At 45.9% G+C, this 16502-nt stretch overlaps 1 protein-coding gene across 3 annotated transcripts in view; it reads right to left on the bottom strand.

Moving 5' to 3' along the window:
- The window catches only part of SEPTIN11 (septin 11), a 95869-nt gene that overhangs the window by 36340 nt on the left and 43027 nt on the right, over positions 1 to 16502 (bottom strand). For all 3 annotated transcript variants that reach the window (XM_065595997.1, XM_005304099.5, XM_005304098.5), the window contains exon 2: positions 3627 to 3741. Coding sequence is in view for 2 of the 3 variants with exons in the window: in XM_005304099.5 (XP_005304156.1) it covers positions 3627 to 3741 (115 nt within the window). In the remaining variant the exon portion in view is untranslated. The remainder of the gene's footprint in view (positions 1 to 3626; positions 3742 to 16502) is intronic.

The following is a 16502-nucleotide window of genomic DNA, read 5'->3' as shown; positions in this document are numbered from 1 at the left end:
TGTGGCTCTGCTTAAGTTCAGAGTCTGGATGTAGATCTAACTGCAGGATTGAGGCCTTCATGAGGAAGCCAACATATAGATATATAGAAAAGCAAATTATTTCTTAAAGGTAACTTAAAAGGCAAATGATTATAATATTAAAAATCGGGCTTGTGCAGTTTTAGATAATTTATGGTTAGGCCTGGCAGAATTCAATTTTTTTGTATTTATAATTTTGATGGATAAGATAGATGTTTATTTAAGTATCGTTTTCATTTTTCATCTATTTTAATTTTCACAGTTCCACAAAGTTACGGGAGGGGGGCAGACAACAATTTAACGACAGCAGACGTTAAGAAAAAATAAATAAAGTTTTTCAACCAGTAAACACACAAATTGCCTACACTGCATGTCAAAATATACAAATTAAATAACCTTAAAATCAAACAAGTTCTGAAGCAGCATTTTTCTTACAATGGAAGTGTGTGTGTGTGTGTGTGTGTGTGTGTGTGTGTGTGTGTGTGTGTGTGTGTGTGTGTGTGTGTGTGTGTGTGTGTGAGAGTTTCACCAATCAAAATCTAATTCTTCCAAGCCTGATGTTCACAGAAGGACAAGATTAGGTTTTTTTTGTTCTTGAAACTGTTTTTCTACTTGCTTTTTAAACTTAAAGGGGACTAGAATAGCAAAACTTGGTCTTCTCTAGTTTTGCTGGAGGGCTTCAAAGCCTGCTCATTCTGAGCACTAACGCACTGGTAAAGAATCAACACTCCCTTCCGTTAAAGAATTCCTTTAACCAAAATGTTAGTCATGGAAGTTAACGGCAAGTAGGTATTAACAAAACTAAACAAAAACAAACCACGGAAACCAGGAATTAAAAAAAAAGACTCTGACTACCAATCTCTTCTCTAAAATGCTCAACTTTCACTCTTGTGACCTCATCATTGCACTGGTTATCACAGAGCATTCCAGGGCAGACTAGACCTGAATTTCTAATGTAAAAATACAAGCAGGAAAGGGAGAAAAATTGTTAAAACCAAGACCATTCATTTTTAATATATTAAAGAAGCAAAAAGGGAATGTGTGGGCCCAATTTGTTTTCAGGTCACCACCAAGATATCTTGATGGAAGGCAGCACAGAGGAATGGTGTCTTCACAAAAACAACAGTGGTAATGTGAGACCTCCTTGTAAGAGACGCCAGCAGCAAAGAGTAACACGTCTGTGATGGCTGTTTCCATTTAATAACCAAAGATGATCAGCCTATTTTTAAGCTAAGGACCTGTTTATTTGTCATGGTCCACTCCTTTCACATTTAGTGATACAGTGTCCCCTTTAAATAAAAAAAGATCCTGGTCTCTATTTGGCATGGACTATGGAAAGAAAGACTGGGTTCCATGAGAACAGGGTGTGTTGAACCGACACCCAAAGTGTGTCACAGGGGGTACGTCCAGACTACAATCACGGACTGTGACTGCAGCTACGGCCGACATACCTGAACCAGATTTCACCTGTCTAGCTTGGGTACTGGAGCAGTGACGCCACAACAGTGTGGGCTAACCCCACGCGCAATTACCCAGTGACCCAGACGGGTTTGTACAGCCTGCACTGAAGCATGCCATAGCTTCCCAGCACTGGGAGCCGAGCGAGCTAGATTAAAGATAGCTTGAGGTTTGCTGGCTCCGGTGGCAATCGCACCCAGCCATTGCAGGCTAGACATACCCAGGGTCTCTGCCCATTCAGCGCTAGCACTGGACAGCCCGCATTCCAGGAGCCTGCCCAACACTAATACTGGAGAGCCCACTCTCAAAGCAGCTGATCCTCGCCTCCTCGCTATGCTCTAAGGAAGGGTCCCAACTTGCAGAGCTGCTCCTGGTAGGAATCACACCACCCCGCTGAACCCAGACTTGTACACCTTGGGTTTCATTCCAGCCCTCAGAAGGCTGTTTTGGGCACGCTCAGCTTTCAGGCGGAACCATTTGCTCCTAGCCATAATCCTTCCACCAAGGGAGCCTAAGATCTCTATACCTATTCATTATTGTTTCCTCATTGGAATAATACCACAACTCCTGCTTTTCTTGCATTGACTCACAGGCCATATGAGTAAGTCTTGGTGCTTGCAAAGATATACAGGCGGGGAATGAAACACTGGTTTCGGGCTTAAAACTTGCAATATTTAAACGAGGACCCGTGTCCAAAAGCCCACTCCTGGCTTGAGGGATCAATGATCATTTTACGGGGCCAGTAACCATCGAGGCTAGAAATGCTGGGACTTACAGATTTTCAAGGCAGTCCTATCCTGGAAAGTTGCAAGATATACAGGGAGCCTTAAAATCATGTCATTCTCATAGCCATCTGGCTTTCCCTTTTGCTTCTCTTCCCGCCTGGTTTTAGCTGCCAGTCTCTCAAACCATTAAGTCTGGAAAGCAATATTTTCTCCAAACCAAGAGCAGCTTGGAATCCCAGCTCGGAATCCCAGCTCGCAAAGCTCAAAGCAATAAGGCTTTTAAGAATATGTATCTATATCATAGCCACAAACCAGCTCAATGTGGTCCCCCTGAGGAATGCACAGTGCATGGAATTACTATTATTAAACAGTTCTATTGTAAATCACTAGAGCGGTGTTCGATGGCGAGCTGCTAAAGCAAACATAGCCATCATTGCATACTGTTCTCTGTGGCTCAAGACATGCTACATTTAGAAGTGTTACGTCACCATGCAGGAGCCAATTGTGTGCTTTCCCTCAAAGAGATGCCAATTCTTTTTCTCCTTCCTTTGGACAATAGCAGCAACGTGTGTGTGAAATTTCTATTGGGAGCTTAACAAAAGTTGACCGGCACATTTTGAAAAAGAAAAAAGTGGAGCAAATTGCTACGTTAATGAAGACAAATTGAGTCATGCTAGGCTAGGAATGTTTACCGCACAAGGAAAAAAAGCAACCAATTTATGCCATTTTGATCATCCAAGTGCTTGCTAATCGGGAAGCTCCCTGCTGAATTTTAAACAGCTTCGTGCTGCTAAGGGACTCATGCAATGGTCGGTTGCTCTGGTCATATTTCTCCATGGTCATTCTCCTGTCTAGCTCCTGAACCCCTATTGCTGCGAGTGCAGTCTAGTCTGGCTAGCCAGATGTGGATTCAGATAGCTGAAACTGCACTGTGGACAATATTCTAAACAGGACATGAAAACCCCAGTCAAAGCATTTAAAAAAAATAAACCTAAAGTCCTTAATCAGAAAAGAGAAAACATTTTGCTTCAACACATGAGCAATGGAAATAGATAGTTTATGGAACATTCTGCCAAGCTAAGTGTTTTGTTTGAGCACAGAAGTGCATTCAATGTTTGAGCAACTTTAGATGATATTTTGAAGACAACCAAGATGTTAAAACTATTTTGACACATGGTTGATTAAAATCAAGGCTTTCCACTTAGTGATTAAAATCAATCCTCCCTGGTTCCCTTTTATAATGCTCACCCTATTGGTTTATGTCTTATCCACATTACTGAATGGAAGGGTTTTTTGTTTTTATTTACTCTCTCTCTCACACACACACTCAGACACACACACCCTCTTTGTTTAAATTAATAATTGTCTTGTCACATGATGCCTTGATGTGAAAAACCATTTGCTCAGCAGTGCAGCATCACTTACCAACACAAAGAATGTTGAAGCAGAACCCTTGAGAGGTTGATTTGTTGACCAGCTGATCTGGAAGACTGTCAAAGCCCACATGACCGGAGAGGGACAGGTTTCGAAGCTCGTCATTCTGAAAATCCCAAACGGAAATATTTGTAACCAAGATGCAGAGCACCAACGTATGCAGGTGAAAGTTATAGGAATACCAGCCACTCTCAAAGGAGAGGAGAATAATCTCTCATTGGGACCCCTATTAATCAAGGTGGTTGAGGGCAGGAGTGAAGGGAGAGAGTGGATTCTCAATTTCCTTCCCAATCCTCAGATGTCTTCCTTGTATGTGATCTACCCAACCCTACTGTGGGGTTAGCTATCTACAATGCCCCCAAACCAAGTAGGCAGTTCTGTGCCAGTGACTGGCAGATCAGCAAGCATTAGCAAATTGCAGAAGATGAAACTGAAGTCCTGTGCCCCAAGTTTCCAACATTCCTGTAGTCATAGGAGAAAAAAGTTAGGAGGTGACATACACAGTCAGACAACTAGGTACTGCAGGATTTAACTCAGAGTAGTACATCACCGGCCACCAACAGTACCAGGAGGCATAAGCCAGAGTGACATCTTTCTCCCACTATGAGAAAGGGATCAAGTGACCTTCTCCGTTGGATCACGTGAACTGGAACCATAAACTCCCTGAACATTAAATCTCACCAAATGAGGGTCAATCCATCCTCATCATCATATCCCACACCCGAACATAGCCACTCTATGAACTTCATACCCTCATATGCCTGTACTTTGACGCATCAACCTTTTACCCCTAATTGGGGATATTGCAGATTATTTATTCCTTATGCCACCTGATCTTAAACCAAACTTTGCATCCTCGATAATCTGTACGTTATTCCCTGATAACCAGAAACTTCTATGCTCAAACTCTGTTCATTTTTTTTTTTAACATCTTAATAAAATTTTTAAATATGTTGTGACCACACACAACCAAGCTGCAATCTTAGCTGTGATCAGATGAGCCCCCATTACAATGCACCTGGCGAGACAGATTCTCTGCCTTGCTTTGTTACCATTGGGCAGCTCCAGTGATGCAGAGGAGATGGAAGCTGGTTACCTCTTCCCTGTTGAGGATTTCCCGTCTCGTTCAGAACCACTATAGGCAGCTTCTCCACCACTGCCCCTGCAACCCTTCAATGGGGGGGTGTTGGGCTAAGAAGGGGTTGTGGCTGGATCATGCTGAAGTCTGGCTACCCCGAACTGACCCCTTGGGATTTTGACTTCAATGTCATTAGTCCTGATTGAAATAAGTGGAAAACCCAGCTGGCTATTCCGTTGCATTTGTCATGGAAAAAGGAACTTCCCAGAATTCTACTAATCTGCACAGCAACGTAGCAGAAATGGGACACTTTGTGCTTCAGCGCGGACTGTTGTTTTACGACAGCAGCAGGACATCGTTCGCATTGTTCAGATAATGCCGCTAAAGCCAGCTAAATCCCTGCTGGCTTCGAAAGGCTTCGGATACGTCGTTCTGACAAGGCCGACGCGCACGTTACTCTCTGGATGGTTGGTTTACACACAACATCGGCGTAAGGTGAGAAAGCAGGGCCGTCATCCCTCGGCTTTTTCACATGACGCACAATTTCCCGTACAGAGCACATCTCATGTTCCATAGCCCTGAAGGAAAAGTACAGTCACCCAAATCAGACGTATTCAAGTCTTCATTCAGGGTCACTTTAAGCACCTGGGAAGGTTTAACCAGTAGTTCCCGCCCCATCCATTTGCCTCTGCTGGCTTGGTCGGGTACCCTGAACTGAAAGACACCAACAGATATTTTCATGGGGTTTCTTGTACCAGCAGAGACCTGGCAGGATGAAGAGTTGGAGCAAGTCGAATGTTATATTTAGAGTTTTCCACAACAGCTGTGCAGTAACTTACATTTTAGTCTAGAAAAAGCAGCCACGCTAGTTAGCTCTTCTGCCAAATCACATCAACACAAATGCCTTGAAAACAGATTACAGAACCCCGGGAAACAGAAAAAGGTGTCATTCCCTGCAGCTCGTGTTGGGTGCCCCCGACTTCGGACCTTTTCCAATGCCAGACATTTGCATAGGAGCTACTCAATGTGTGTTATAGGATTGCAACTGAATTCTAATCCTGTACAGCCTGGGCCTGATCCAAAGCCCTCTGAATTCAATGGGAGTCTTTCCCTTGACTCCAACTGGATTTGGATCCAGTCCTTAGAGAAACTGGTGTTTAATCTAGTTCTTAGGGATCATCCTTGTTTGCTGCTCTGTGTTCTATTCTCCCATTTGCCAGTGATTTGCTGTGCAACAAGGGGCAAGTCACTGACCTTTCCTATGCCCATTTCCCACTCAGAAACAAACAGCCCTATTGCTCAGGGCCTGAGAGACCAGGGCCTCGTTTACACTTCCAAGGGTTTGCTGGCTTTAAGCCACCTTCCCCCTCCCACCCCCAACTCAAATACCAGAATGCAGGTATCTGTCAATCACACTTCACGCTAGTACCTCAGCTGCAAAGAATCATTAAATGCCTTTTCTCCTCACCACACCCCTGTCCTCTGAACATCTCCCGTTAGGGGGTGCACTCCAGGGGTAACTACTGGCAGGAATGTCCCTATCAGGGAAAGAGCAGGGAACACCAGAGTCAGGGCACAGACACAGGAGATTCTGGCCTCATGGAGATCCCAAGATCTGGAGGTGTCCTCGAGTGCTAGATCTGAATGCTGACCCCCTGCCTTCTTCTATGAGGTGCCAAGGCGCACTGCCAACCTGAAAGAAGAATCCCTAAGACATTCAACTAACTGAAGCTCACAGGAATCTCCTGCTGATACTTATGCAGGTATAATTCAAACGAGGGGGACTGGGGCCCTGAGAGTTTACCTGAAGATGAATGGGGTGAATAACATGCTGTGGATGCTAGACATTTTTAAAATGGCCGTTGAATTAAGTATTGAATGAAGCAGTGGAAGCTAAGAGCTGACCCATCAAGAAAGGTGGGTGTTAAGTCCTCCTCAAGAACAGGCCCTTAGCTCTTTCAGCGGAGTATTTTAGGAAAATGACTGTTTGCAAATGAGTTATTCAGCAGCCCCAGGAGATAAGAGTCTCATAACAGAGTCACGCTGCACAACTGGTTTATTCTACTGCAAACTGTGTGGGTGTGCTGGAAATGGCAATTATCTACCAAAAAAGCCACCAAAGTTGGACACCACAGTCATCCAAACACTTGTCATAACTCATGCTGCGTATTAGCCCGAGGGAAGCCCAAGGTGGAGCCAGCCTGGAACACACTAGAACCTTCAGGTCGCGCTGCGGGGCTGGGCCAAGATCCCAGAGCCACTGTCTCCCTGCCACAGCAAGGAGAGGACAAAGCCAATCAGCGGCCGCTCTTGGCTGCTGGTGCTCTCCGCAGCGCCAGCCAATTCTACTCACTAGCATGCAGGGCCGGTGCAACCATTTAGGCAAACTAGGCAGCCGCCTAAGGCGCCTAGTGGTTGAGGGCGCCTAAAAGCCCGCTCAGGCCAGGAGATGGCGTGGAGGTGAGCTGGGGCGGGGGGGGGGGGGGGCACCCGCAGTAACGGGGGGGGGGCGCACAGGGGAACCGCTCCCCACCCCAGATCACCTCCATTCTGCCTCCTCCACTGAGCACAAAGCCCCTGCTCTAATTCTCCTCCAATCGGCGCCACAAGCCTGGGAGGGGAGGAGAATTAGAGCGGCACCCGTGTGCTCAGCAGAGGAGGCGGAGCCGAGGTGAGTTGGGGGGTCTCCCCAGGTGGGGTTAGCTGCCGTGTGGGGGGGCGGGCTCCCCTTGTGGGGGGCTGGGTTAGCTCTCACGCGCGGGGGGGTTAGCTGGGTGTGGAAGGGGGGGGCGCAAGGTGGCAGTTCGCCTAGGGCACAAAACTTCCTTGCACCAGCCCTGCTAGCATGGGAGTCCTACTTTAAAAACGTCTGTCTTTCTGTGCGTTAGACAGAACCAGATGCCAATGGGGCCACGGGTGCTACAGAGTGTGAACACCCCCGGACAAACGGGCTCACACCGCATGGAAACGCGACCGATTCTGCTGTGCACCGGGAAGTCTACAGGGGGCTGGTCTGCGCTAGGAGACATTAGCCGCCATTTGTATTTGGGGAAAGCCAATGGCGACAGCAATTAGCCTTGTGGGGCGGAGAAAAGAGAAAGGGAGGAGTACATATTGGCACGACGTCTAATGCTGAAGCCTATGCATTAAGCTTAAACGAAGAAGCTGGATCTATTTTCCTCTCTACATTGGGCCAGCTTGTTCCTGTGTGCTTTAACTGGGACAGGACAGAGGTGAAGGGGGAAGGCGCATGGACCCGAGAGCAGGGTGAGGGTACAGTCTGAGCCAATGCCATTCATGATCGTGCTCCCAGTGAAGGAGCTTGGGAGGGTGGAATGGAGAGGGGAAGAGTCTTGAAATGGTTTTGTGGTCCTTTTTCAGGCACTTTAGCCAGATCCTCAGCTAGGTAAATCAGCACAGTTTGTCAATGGAGCTACAACAACTTACACAATCTGAGGATCTGGCTCTGAACGTTGAACCCTAGGGTGGTCCATTGTGTTTGCATATAGCTCCCCTTATCAGTATCCAGAAGTCCCAATCACTGACCCTTAGGAATCCCAGGAACACAGGCAGGCAGTTTTGGATTATCAGTCCAGACCGGTATCAGCAGAGAAGGGAAGGATTACTACAGCGTGAAGACAAAAACTCCACCCTAAAGCCAGGCCAGGGAAGAGCCGCTTCCTGCATAACGATCCAGACCAGCAGCATGAGATCTGCCATGGGGCCAAAAACCACTTCTGGAATTACCCTCTCCACTTTTGCTGCTATTTAGAAACCAAACCAAGCTGCATTAACTGGAGCGAATACATGAAACTACACAACTGTGCTTTAGTCGCTGGCCCTCGCCTCCACTCTGGAGAAGGGGGTGGGGTGGACAAAAACTGCTGAAAAACTCCTCTAGCGCAAAAGAGTTTGTGGCCTCAGATTTTATCAGCCTGGAAGGAAAGCCGCTGCAGTGGAGCAGTAAGTGTGACTATTTCAGCACATAATTATAAGACCGGGAGGATGATTCAGCCATTCAGTGGGGTGTGGCACAAATATTTTAAACACAAAGATGCCAACTCAGATGGCCTCACTTATCTTGTAATTAGCCGCCGTGATGTATGTCGCATTGGAGTCAGTGGACTAGATTCTGCTCTCAGGTACACTTACATAAAACCTGTTCAATGGACATAGGAAAGACTCCTGCCTTTGGGAGGGAAAGTTGTCAATATGACCTACTGTGATAGGTTTTTTCCAACTAAAAAGAAATCCTGGCATTCTGATCCCTGTTATCCTGGTGTAAACATGGGTTTTCTCTGTTGAAGTTCATGGAGTCAGTCAAGTTTATTGCTGGTGCAACTCAGATCAAAATCTGGATCATTCTTTTTTCTTAGGTAAAGAGAGTCTTTCAAAGGGCGAAAAGACATCACTGAACCACTGCAGGGCAGGGGTTTGTTCCTAGATGGAAAGGCCCCTCTCTCCTGGTGCAGGATTCTCCCCTACATCATATGCACCAATACTTCATCCAAGCCAAGCCACTCAAGGAATGTGTCTTCCCATTATTTGCATGGGGTGATTTAGAGATCTCAGCACAAGGAAAAACTTCTTGAGTTTCAGCCTAAATCTTCCCTTTCATCATCACCGCCAGCCATGGCAAATCCCAAAGCGACCTGGCCTCCTTGCAAATCATGCACCACCCAGATTCATCCCTGGCAAGATGCTGAAGGTGGTCTGGCTGCACATTCAGGTTTTTCCTTGCTCAGCATCATTCCTAGTATTACTTCCCCACCCCGAGTCAAAACACCACCTCTAACATCACTAAGGCTGATGACTCGGAGGAGTATGACAACCTGGAATTAAGGGATGGTCCTATCAATACACAGCCATTTGCCAAAGTTATTCTTATGGCATAAGGTTAAGGGAATGACATCTACCTGGCTCCTTCCCCGAGTGTATCATTAGGCCTGTTAGGCCAAATCCTCAGCTGATGTAAATCAGTGGAGCTCCTCTCATTTCAATAATTACACCAGCTTACAAAAGCTGAAGTTCTCACCTCTAACATCTAGAAAATCTCATGTGTTGCAGGCTTTTCAAGACATCTGAAGAGCAGGTAAAGGGGAATTTTCATTTTTAGACTAGTCCTTCCTGTAGGTGTGGGACAGAGTCACTGCTTAATCATTCTGTTGTTCGCCATCTTGGGTTGTTTTTGTGTAAGCTTCCCCCCACCCCCCAATATGGGGTGTACATTTGTATGATGCGATTTGTAGGCCATTACAATTATTTTGTCTGATCCATTAACAGCTGTAGAGCAGAGTGAGAGAGACAGAATATTGAGACAAAATTCAAAATGCTTAATATTATTGGAAAGGTGGAATGTGATGTAGCTACAATGGATGAACAGCTAGAAACTTTGATGAGCAATGATCTTCCTGGCTTCAATACTGTAACTTTCAGTGTTTCTTTTGGCAGGGTGAAGGAGGACAAAGTGTGGCAGAGACGCACAAACCTTCAGAGGCTGTAAGACCTTCCATCTAACCAGGGCAGAAAGCCTGGCTCCATTCTATATAGCACTTAAACCAAAAACAGAACAAAAAGTTGAGTTTGTGATGACCAGGAGAACAGCATGGTGACTTGCCTGGTGGGTGCAAAGGTTGAGGACCTCTTGAGACTTATGTACAGTGTTGGAGAGAAGCCGGTGGTCGTGGTACAAGTAGGTAACAGTGACATGGGGTAAGGAAGGAGAGAAGTCCTGGAGGCCAAATGTAGGCTGCTAAGTCCAGGACCTCCATGGTAGCATTCTTTGAAATGCTGCCAGTTACACACACAGGGCCAGAAAGACAGGCAGAACTGCAGGGTATCAATGAGTGATGACTGCATGGAAACTATTTAAAAAATAATAGAGGCTCAGATTAAATGTATAGCCCAAATTGTAAAAAAGTGAGAAAAAAATTGCCATGACTAACCAGCAGAGCAAAAGAGGTGGTCAGAGGCAAAAAGGCTTCCTTTAAAAATTGGAAGACAATAGAAAGGAGCATAAACTCTGGCAGTCAAGTGTAAAAGTATAATTAGGCAGGTCAAAAAAGAATTTGAAGGGCAACTAGCCAAAGACAAAAAAAATATGTTTGCTGTTAATGTTTGTAAGTACATCAGAAGCAGGAAGCCGGCCAAACGATCGGGGGTGGGGGCAGCACTGGATGATGATCGAGGGACTAAAGGAGAACTCCGAGAAGATCAGGCTATTGCAGAGAAGCACAAAGAATTCTTTGCATCGGTCTTCACTGCAGAGGATGTGAGGGGGATTCCCACACCTGAGCCATTATTTTTAGATGACAAATCTGAGGAACTGTCCCAGATTGAGGTGTCAATAGAGGAGGTTTGGGAATAAATTGATAAATTTCACAGTAATAAGGCACCAGGACCAGATGGTATTCACCCAAGAGTTCTGAAGGAACTCAAATATGAGATTGCAGAACTAACTGTAATATCAGCCTCTGTACCAGATGACTGGAGGGTAGCTAATATAATACCTATTTTTAAAAGAGGCTCCAGAGGCGATCCTGACAATTACAACCAGTAAGCATAACTTCAGTACCAGGCAGATTGGTTGAAACTATAGTAAAGAACAGAATTATCAGATGCACTGATGATCACAATACGTTAGGGAAAAGTCAACACGACTTTTGTAAAGGGAAATCACGCCTCACCAATCTATTACATTGTGCAGGAGGTTAGACTAGATGATCATAATGGTCCCTTCTGACCTTAAAGTCTACGAGTCTATTAGAATTCTTTGAGGGAATGAACAAGGATGTGGACCAGGGTGATCCAGCTGACCTAGTGTAATAGGGCTTTCAGGGCACATCTACACTGCAATTAAAAACCCATGTCTGGTCCCTAACAGATGATTTGAGCTCGCGGAGCTGTTTAACTGCAGTGTAGACATTCATGCTTGAGCTGCAGAATCAATGGTAGAGGTCAATGAAATCATGACTAGTGCGGAGAAAAAGGTATTATTCACCCCTTTACATAACACAAGAACCAAGGGTCACCCAATGAAATAAATAGGCAGCAGGTTTAAAACAAAAGGAAGTCAACAGTCAACATGTGGAACTCCTTACCAGTGGACATCGTGAAGACCAAAAATATAATTGAGTTGAAAAAATAATTAGATTCTGTTCATTCCTTCTGAAACATCTCCTACTGGCCACTGTCAGAAGGCAGGATACTGGGCTAAGTGGGCCACTGGTCTGACCCAGTATGGCCATTCTTATGTTCATGGTCTCTATTCCTGTCGCAACCTTTCAATTTCAAGTTCACATGTTCATTTTACAAGTAAAAAGTCAGGAGAGTCTCTCTGACTGCTAGCCCTACAAACTCAACCAGGGTTCTTTTCTAATGCATCAAATATACCATCAGTTCTGCAGATCAAACAATATCCTCAAGTGACCGCTTGTTGTTGCCAAGGGGTTTGCATGGGTGTAATTCATTGGAATTTAGTAAAATGGTTTGGTTGCTGAGATGAGTGAAGGAAGGGGCCCTGGTTCACTCCCTCTGAGCCGTGCTGGCTCTAGGGGGCTAACAGGAATAAAAAGCAATACAAACTTATTTTCGTGACTAGAGCAGGTATGATTCTCCATGCGCGCGTGGTGGGGACGGGGAGGAGAGGAGAGGGATGTGGAGAAAGGGAAGAAATCTGACCGGAGGATTGAGAAGGTGGCATTTTTCCTCATCCCTACATTGAATAAGGTAAAGAGGAGAAACTTATTTTAGCAGAGTATATTGTTCTCTTCCCACAGGCAATGGAGCCCTGCCTCCAACATGCGGCTGAATCCGAGGCCCTGTGGATAATGTATAGATTCATAGAGATGAAGGCCAGAAGGGACCATTAGATCATCTACTCTGACGTCCTGTCTATTACAGGGCAATAATTGAATTAGTTAACCCTGTTCTGAGCCCTTTATTTATAGAGAATGTACAACGTCCTGTGTCTCTGAATGCAGAGAGAATCAGATAGCAGGAAACAGTTTCTTTTGCTCACAGCGCCAAAAGCCTTCTTTTCAGCCTACATCCCGATCCAAAAACCTCTTCTCAGGTTTCTTCCGGAGTCGGCCACCATCTTTCAGCTGCTCCTTCAGGCTCTCTGTCTTGTGTGTGTTCTCCTCCCCCGCACACACCCTCCCAACACACACAATACCCAGTCGAACCCCTCCCACCCCATCGCGCTCTCATTTCTGGGCAGAATCTATTAGGCTCTCTTTTAGGTGTGGCCCCTTACAACTGCCTTAAATGGGGGACTCATCCACTTATCGGTTTGACTGAGATTTCACGTGCCTTTTAAGAGTTAAAAAAAGACATGAGCCGCAAATTCAAGGGGAGGGGGAAATTGCCAGTATGTAAAATACTGAGATAAACCACAAATATGAAGTGAGAGTTTAGTTATTTGAGGCCACACATTTTAGGAGTAACTTTAAAAATATTCCTAGGCTTTTATCAGAGTCAACGTTTCAAGCAGGCTACATTTTTGCATGATGACTGGAAGCACATTTCCCAGTTTCTGATGTGACTTAGGATGCTGGATACAAAACTGGGAACCTCATGGATTCTTCATGCCTTGCACAGGCAGAAAGTGCAGTGGAGGTGTTCGGGGAGAGAGCAGCAGGAATGGAGGCTAGGAATACAGAGGGTGAAATCCACCACCACCTCTCACCCAGCACTTGGGTTAAGTGGGAATGCTCCAGAATGCTGCTTGGGCAATTTTTTGGCAAGCTGGAACGGTACATTCTGGCACTCATTTTTTGTTTTTTGTTTAAGGACTGGAACACTGCTCTCATCCACCGCTCCATAAAACCAGAGTACTCAGGGACTATACACATGGAGCGTGGAGTAATCCACCACCATCCCTAACACAGGGACAGTGAGCCAGGCTGCTGTGCATGTTTGGAATAGCACACATAGATGATCCCCACTAGTTCCCGATGCAGGCTTAAGTGATGCTGAAAGCCTTGCACCATGAGGGTATTCCATACAAGAGAACCCATGCATAATACTATGGAGAAAACATCCAATAGACTATTCCTTCTTTCCTTCTAGAAACTCTCAGTTCTCCAACTTGGACATAAATCCACCCATGCCATCTGAAAAACTAATCGGTTATGCATTCATTAACAATGACCAGAAAAGCATCTTCATTAAGGATTCAGAGTCAACATCGGACAAAGACTAATGGAGGCTGAGACGTTTGTGCTGCTAAGAGCTGTTGTTGCAGGCTGTCTGCAGACTCATGTGGACATCTCTGCAGGGTTACACTTGCTTTGTGTTTGGAAGGTTCTCTGTGAAACCAGGCGGTCTAGAAACACCATTTAAAAAAAAAAAAGAAAAGAAAACTAACATTCTGCAGTTTGGGAATATGCCACATGGGCCATACAGACATACAAAGCAGGTGTACCAGCCAGACTTTCAGCACCTCTGCCCTACAACAATCCCATGTAGTGATTCACTATAAACAGGTCTTTTCCTTCTAGAACAGGGGTCGGCAACCTTTCAGAAGTGGTGTGCCGAGTCTTCATTTATTCACTCTGATTTAAGGTTTTGCGTGCCAGTCATACATTTTAACGTTTTTAGAAGGTCTCTTTCTAGAAGGCTATAATATAGAACTAAACTATTGTTGTATGTAAAGTAAATAAGGTTTTTAAAATGTTTAAGAAGCTTCATTTAAAATTAAATTAAAATGCAGAGCCCCCCTGGACCGGTGGCCAAGACCCGGGCAGTGTGAGTGCCACTGAAAATCAGCTCACATGCCGCCTTTGGCACCCGTGCCATAGGTTGCCTATCCCTGCTCTAGAACTTCTGCAGCCATCTCCTGTCTTTGCCAAGACAGTGCTCATCAGTTGGCCCATGCTGCTGCTGCCCTACAAGCATGTAACAATGGGGTGAGCCTCCCCTTGGAATGGCCCCATTACTGCTTTCTAAGCTGATCGCGAGGAAAAAGGTCTCAGCCATCTCAGTGAGAATTAAGACCCCAAACAGGAGGATTTCAAAATATTAAGCTAGAGTTGGCTCCATCTCAGCATAGCCGCTGAGCTCTCGGGGGATGAGAGACATTTCTCCTTGAATATAGTTACTGTTTCCTCTGTTTATCCTGGAGCACTTGGACAGTGAAAATTTGTTATTTTGTGGAAGAGAGGCAGGAAGGGAGCTGGCCGATAGCCAGACCAGAGAACACACAGTATGTAGTTAGATACTGTGACCAACAAGAGCTGTGGAGACGAAGAGACAAAACTGGTCTCGGCTGCAGACGGAATTGCTCCCCGGTTCCATCAGTTTAAACTGGAGCTGCCTTTGGCCCCAGGAGGCTGCAAACAGGCAAAACAAGCAACTCTGCTGCAGAGATGTTTCTATTCGAATAATTCCACAAAGAGGGGTCGTTTCAGAGACGTGTTTTAAGAAACAACTCTTGGAGGCTGCAAGATCTTGGACAAGCAGGTAGGCCAACAACTACATGACCAGAGAGTGATCGTTAGAGCTGGACAGATTCCACTTGCGATTGGTGGAGAGGCTCTTTTTACACTAGCAAGGCGCGATTCTCTTTTAGTTTGGACTGTGAACTCCTGAGGGCAGGGAATCTTTACTTCCTCAGGGTCTGTCCAATGCTGACTATACCAGCGATAATCCAACAAGAATATGGCTGCAGATTTGCACTGGGGTCAGCCTAAGATAGTGGATATTCGCCTAAGAGTATATATGGAGCTAGGGCACAAAATGGGAGGGTTCCCTCATGCAAGTTACAAGCACAATTAGACATTCAACAGCTCCTGCCTCCTAGAACCGAAAGGCTCAGCAACTGCGGAGCTGGCTGGAGACACCAGGTTACTGGTCTTCGTTACCTTTACCACAGAATCCATCAGCAAATGCTGCTTTTCCCTCCCCGATGCACAGACTATCCCCTGGGCTGCAGTGCCGCCATTTTTCTCCAGACGTCTCCCCCACCGTTTCCTAGTTAGCAAAGAGTCTCATTTTCCTGAACGTAAATGGCCCAATTCCCAGGTGTAGCTTGAGCGTGCTTGGTGCAGAACCCAGAGACAGGGAAAGAGGTCCCTTTCCGCCACCCTCTTCTGGCCTCTGGCACAAGTTAAAACACCTTCAGGGCTGCCCGAGCAGGTGCCCAGCTATGTATGGTCCCAGGAGGACAAAGAGGCAGCCAGAAACAGCCAGAGTTCAATGGGGCTGTGTGTGGGGCAGAGGTCAGGGACTTCTTTCACATACAAAAATTTCCCAATGGCTGGATCAGCCCCATTGCACTGCCAGAACTGGCTTAGATGAGCCCTAGTGCAACAATCTATCAGCCCCATCAAGGGTTCAGCTCATCCTTGGAATCAGGCTACAAATATCCAATGCAATCACGTGTCGATTTTAAAAGCTAGGAGTACCTTGGACTTTTGAATGCTAGCACATTAATTTCTCCCCCCAAATCTCTCCCCATGCATACTGACAAATGGCTAGAATCCATGCACCATGCTCTGCTCGCAGTTACAGTCCAATGGTGTCATTCCAGATGGACACTGCTACTGGAGAGTGCAATTGGGCCCCGTATCCATCATCTCTGCAGTAGCCATTCCTAAAGGGCCCCCCTCTTGGTTCATCCTGTGACACGTGTCAGACTGCTCTTCCCTCTACACTCCCATTCTGGCTCTCTCCTCAGTTAATACGAATTGTAAATGTTACTGCCAGTTGCCGCATAGACAAAATGTACAAAGGCAGCCACAATAGGAAAGCCCAGCAGGGTGGGGCCTTTATTTTAATTTTCAAGT

Source organism: Chrysemys picta, chromosome 5 (assembly GCF_011386835.1).
Source record: "Chrysemys picta bellii isolate R12L10 chromosome 5, ASM1138683v2, whole genome shotgun sequence".
Classification (NCBI taxonomy): Eukaryota; Metazoa; Chordata; order Testudines; family Emydidae; genus Chrysemys; species Chrysemys picta.
This window is presented reverse-complemented; position numbering and strand designations above follow the sequence as displayed.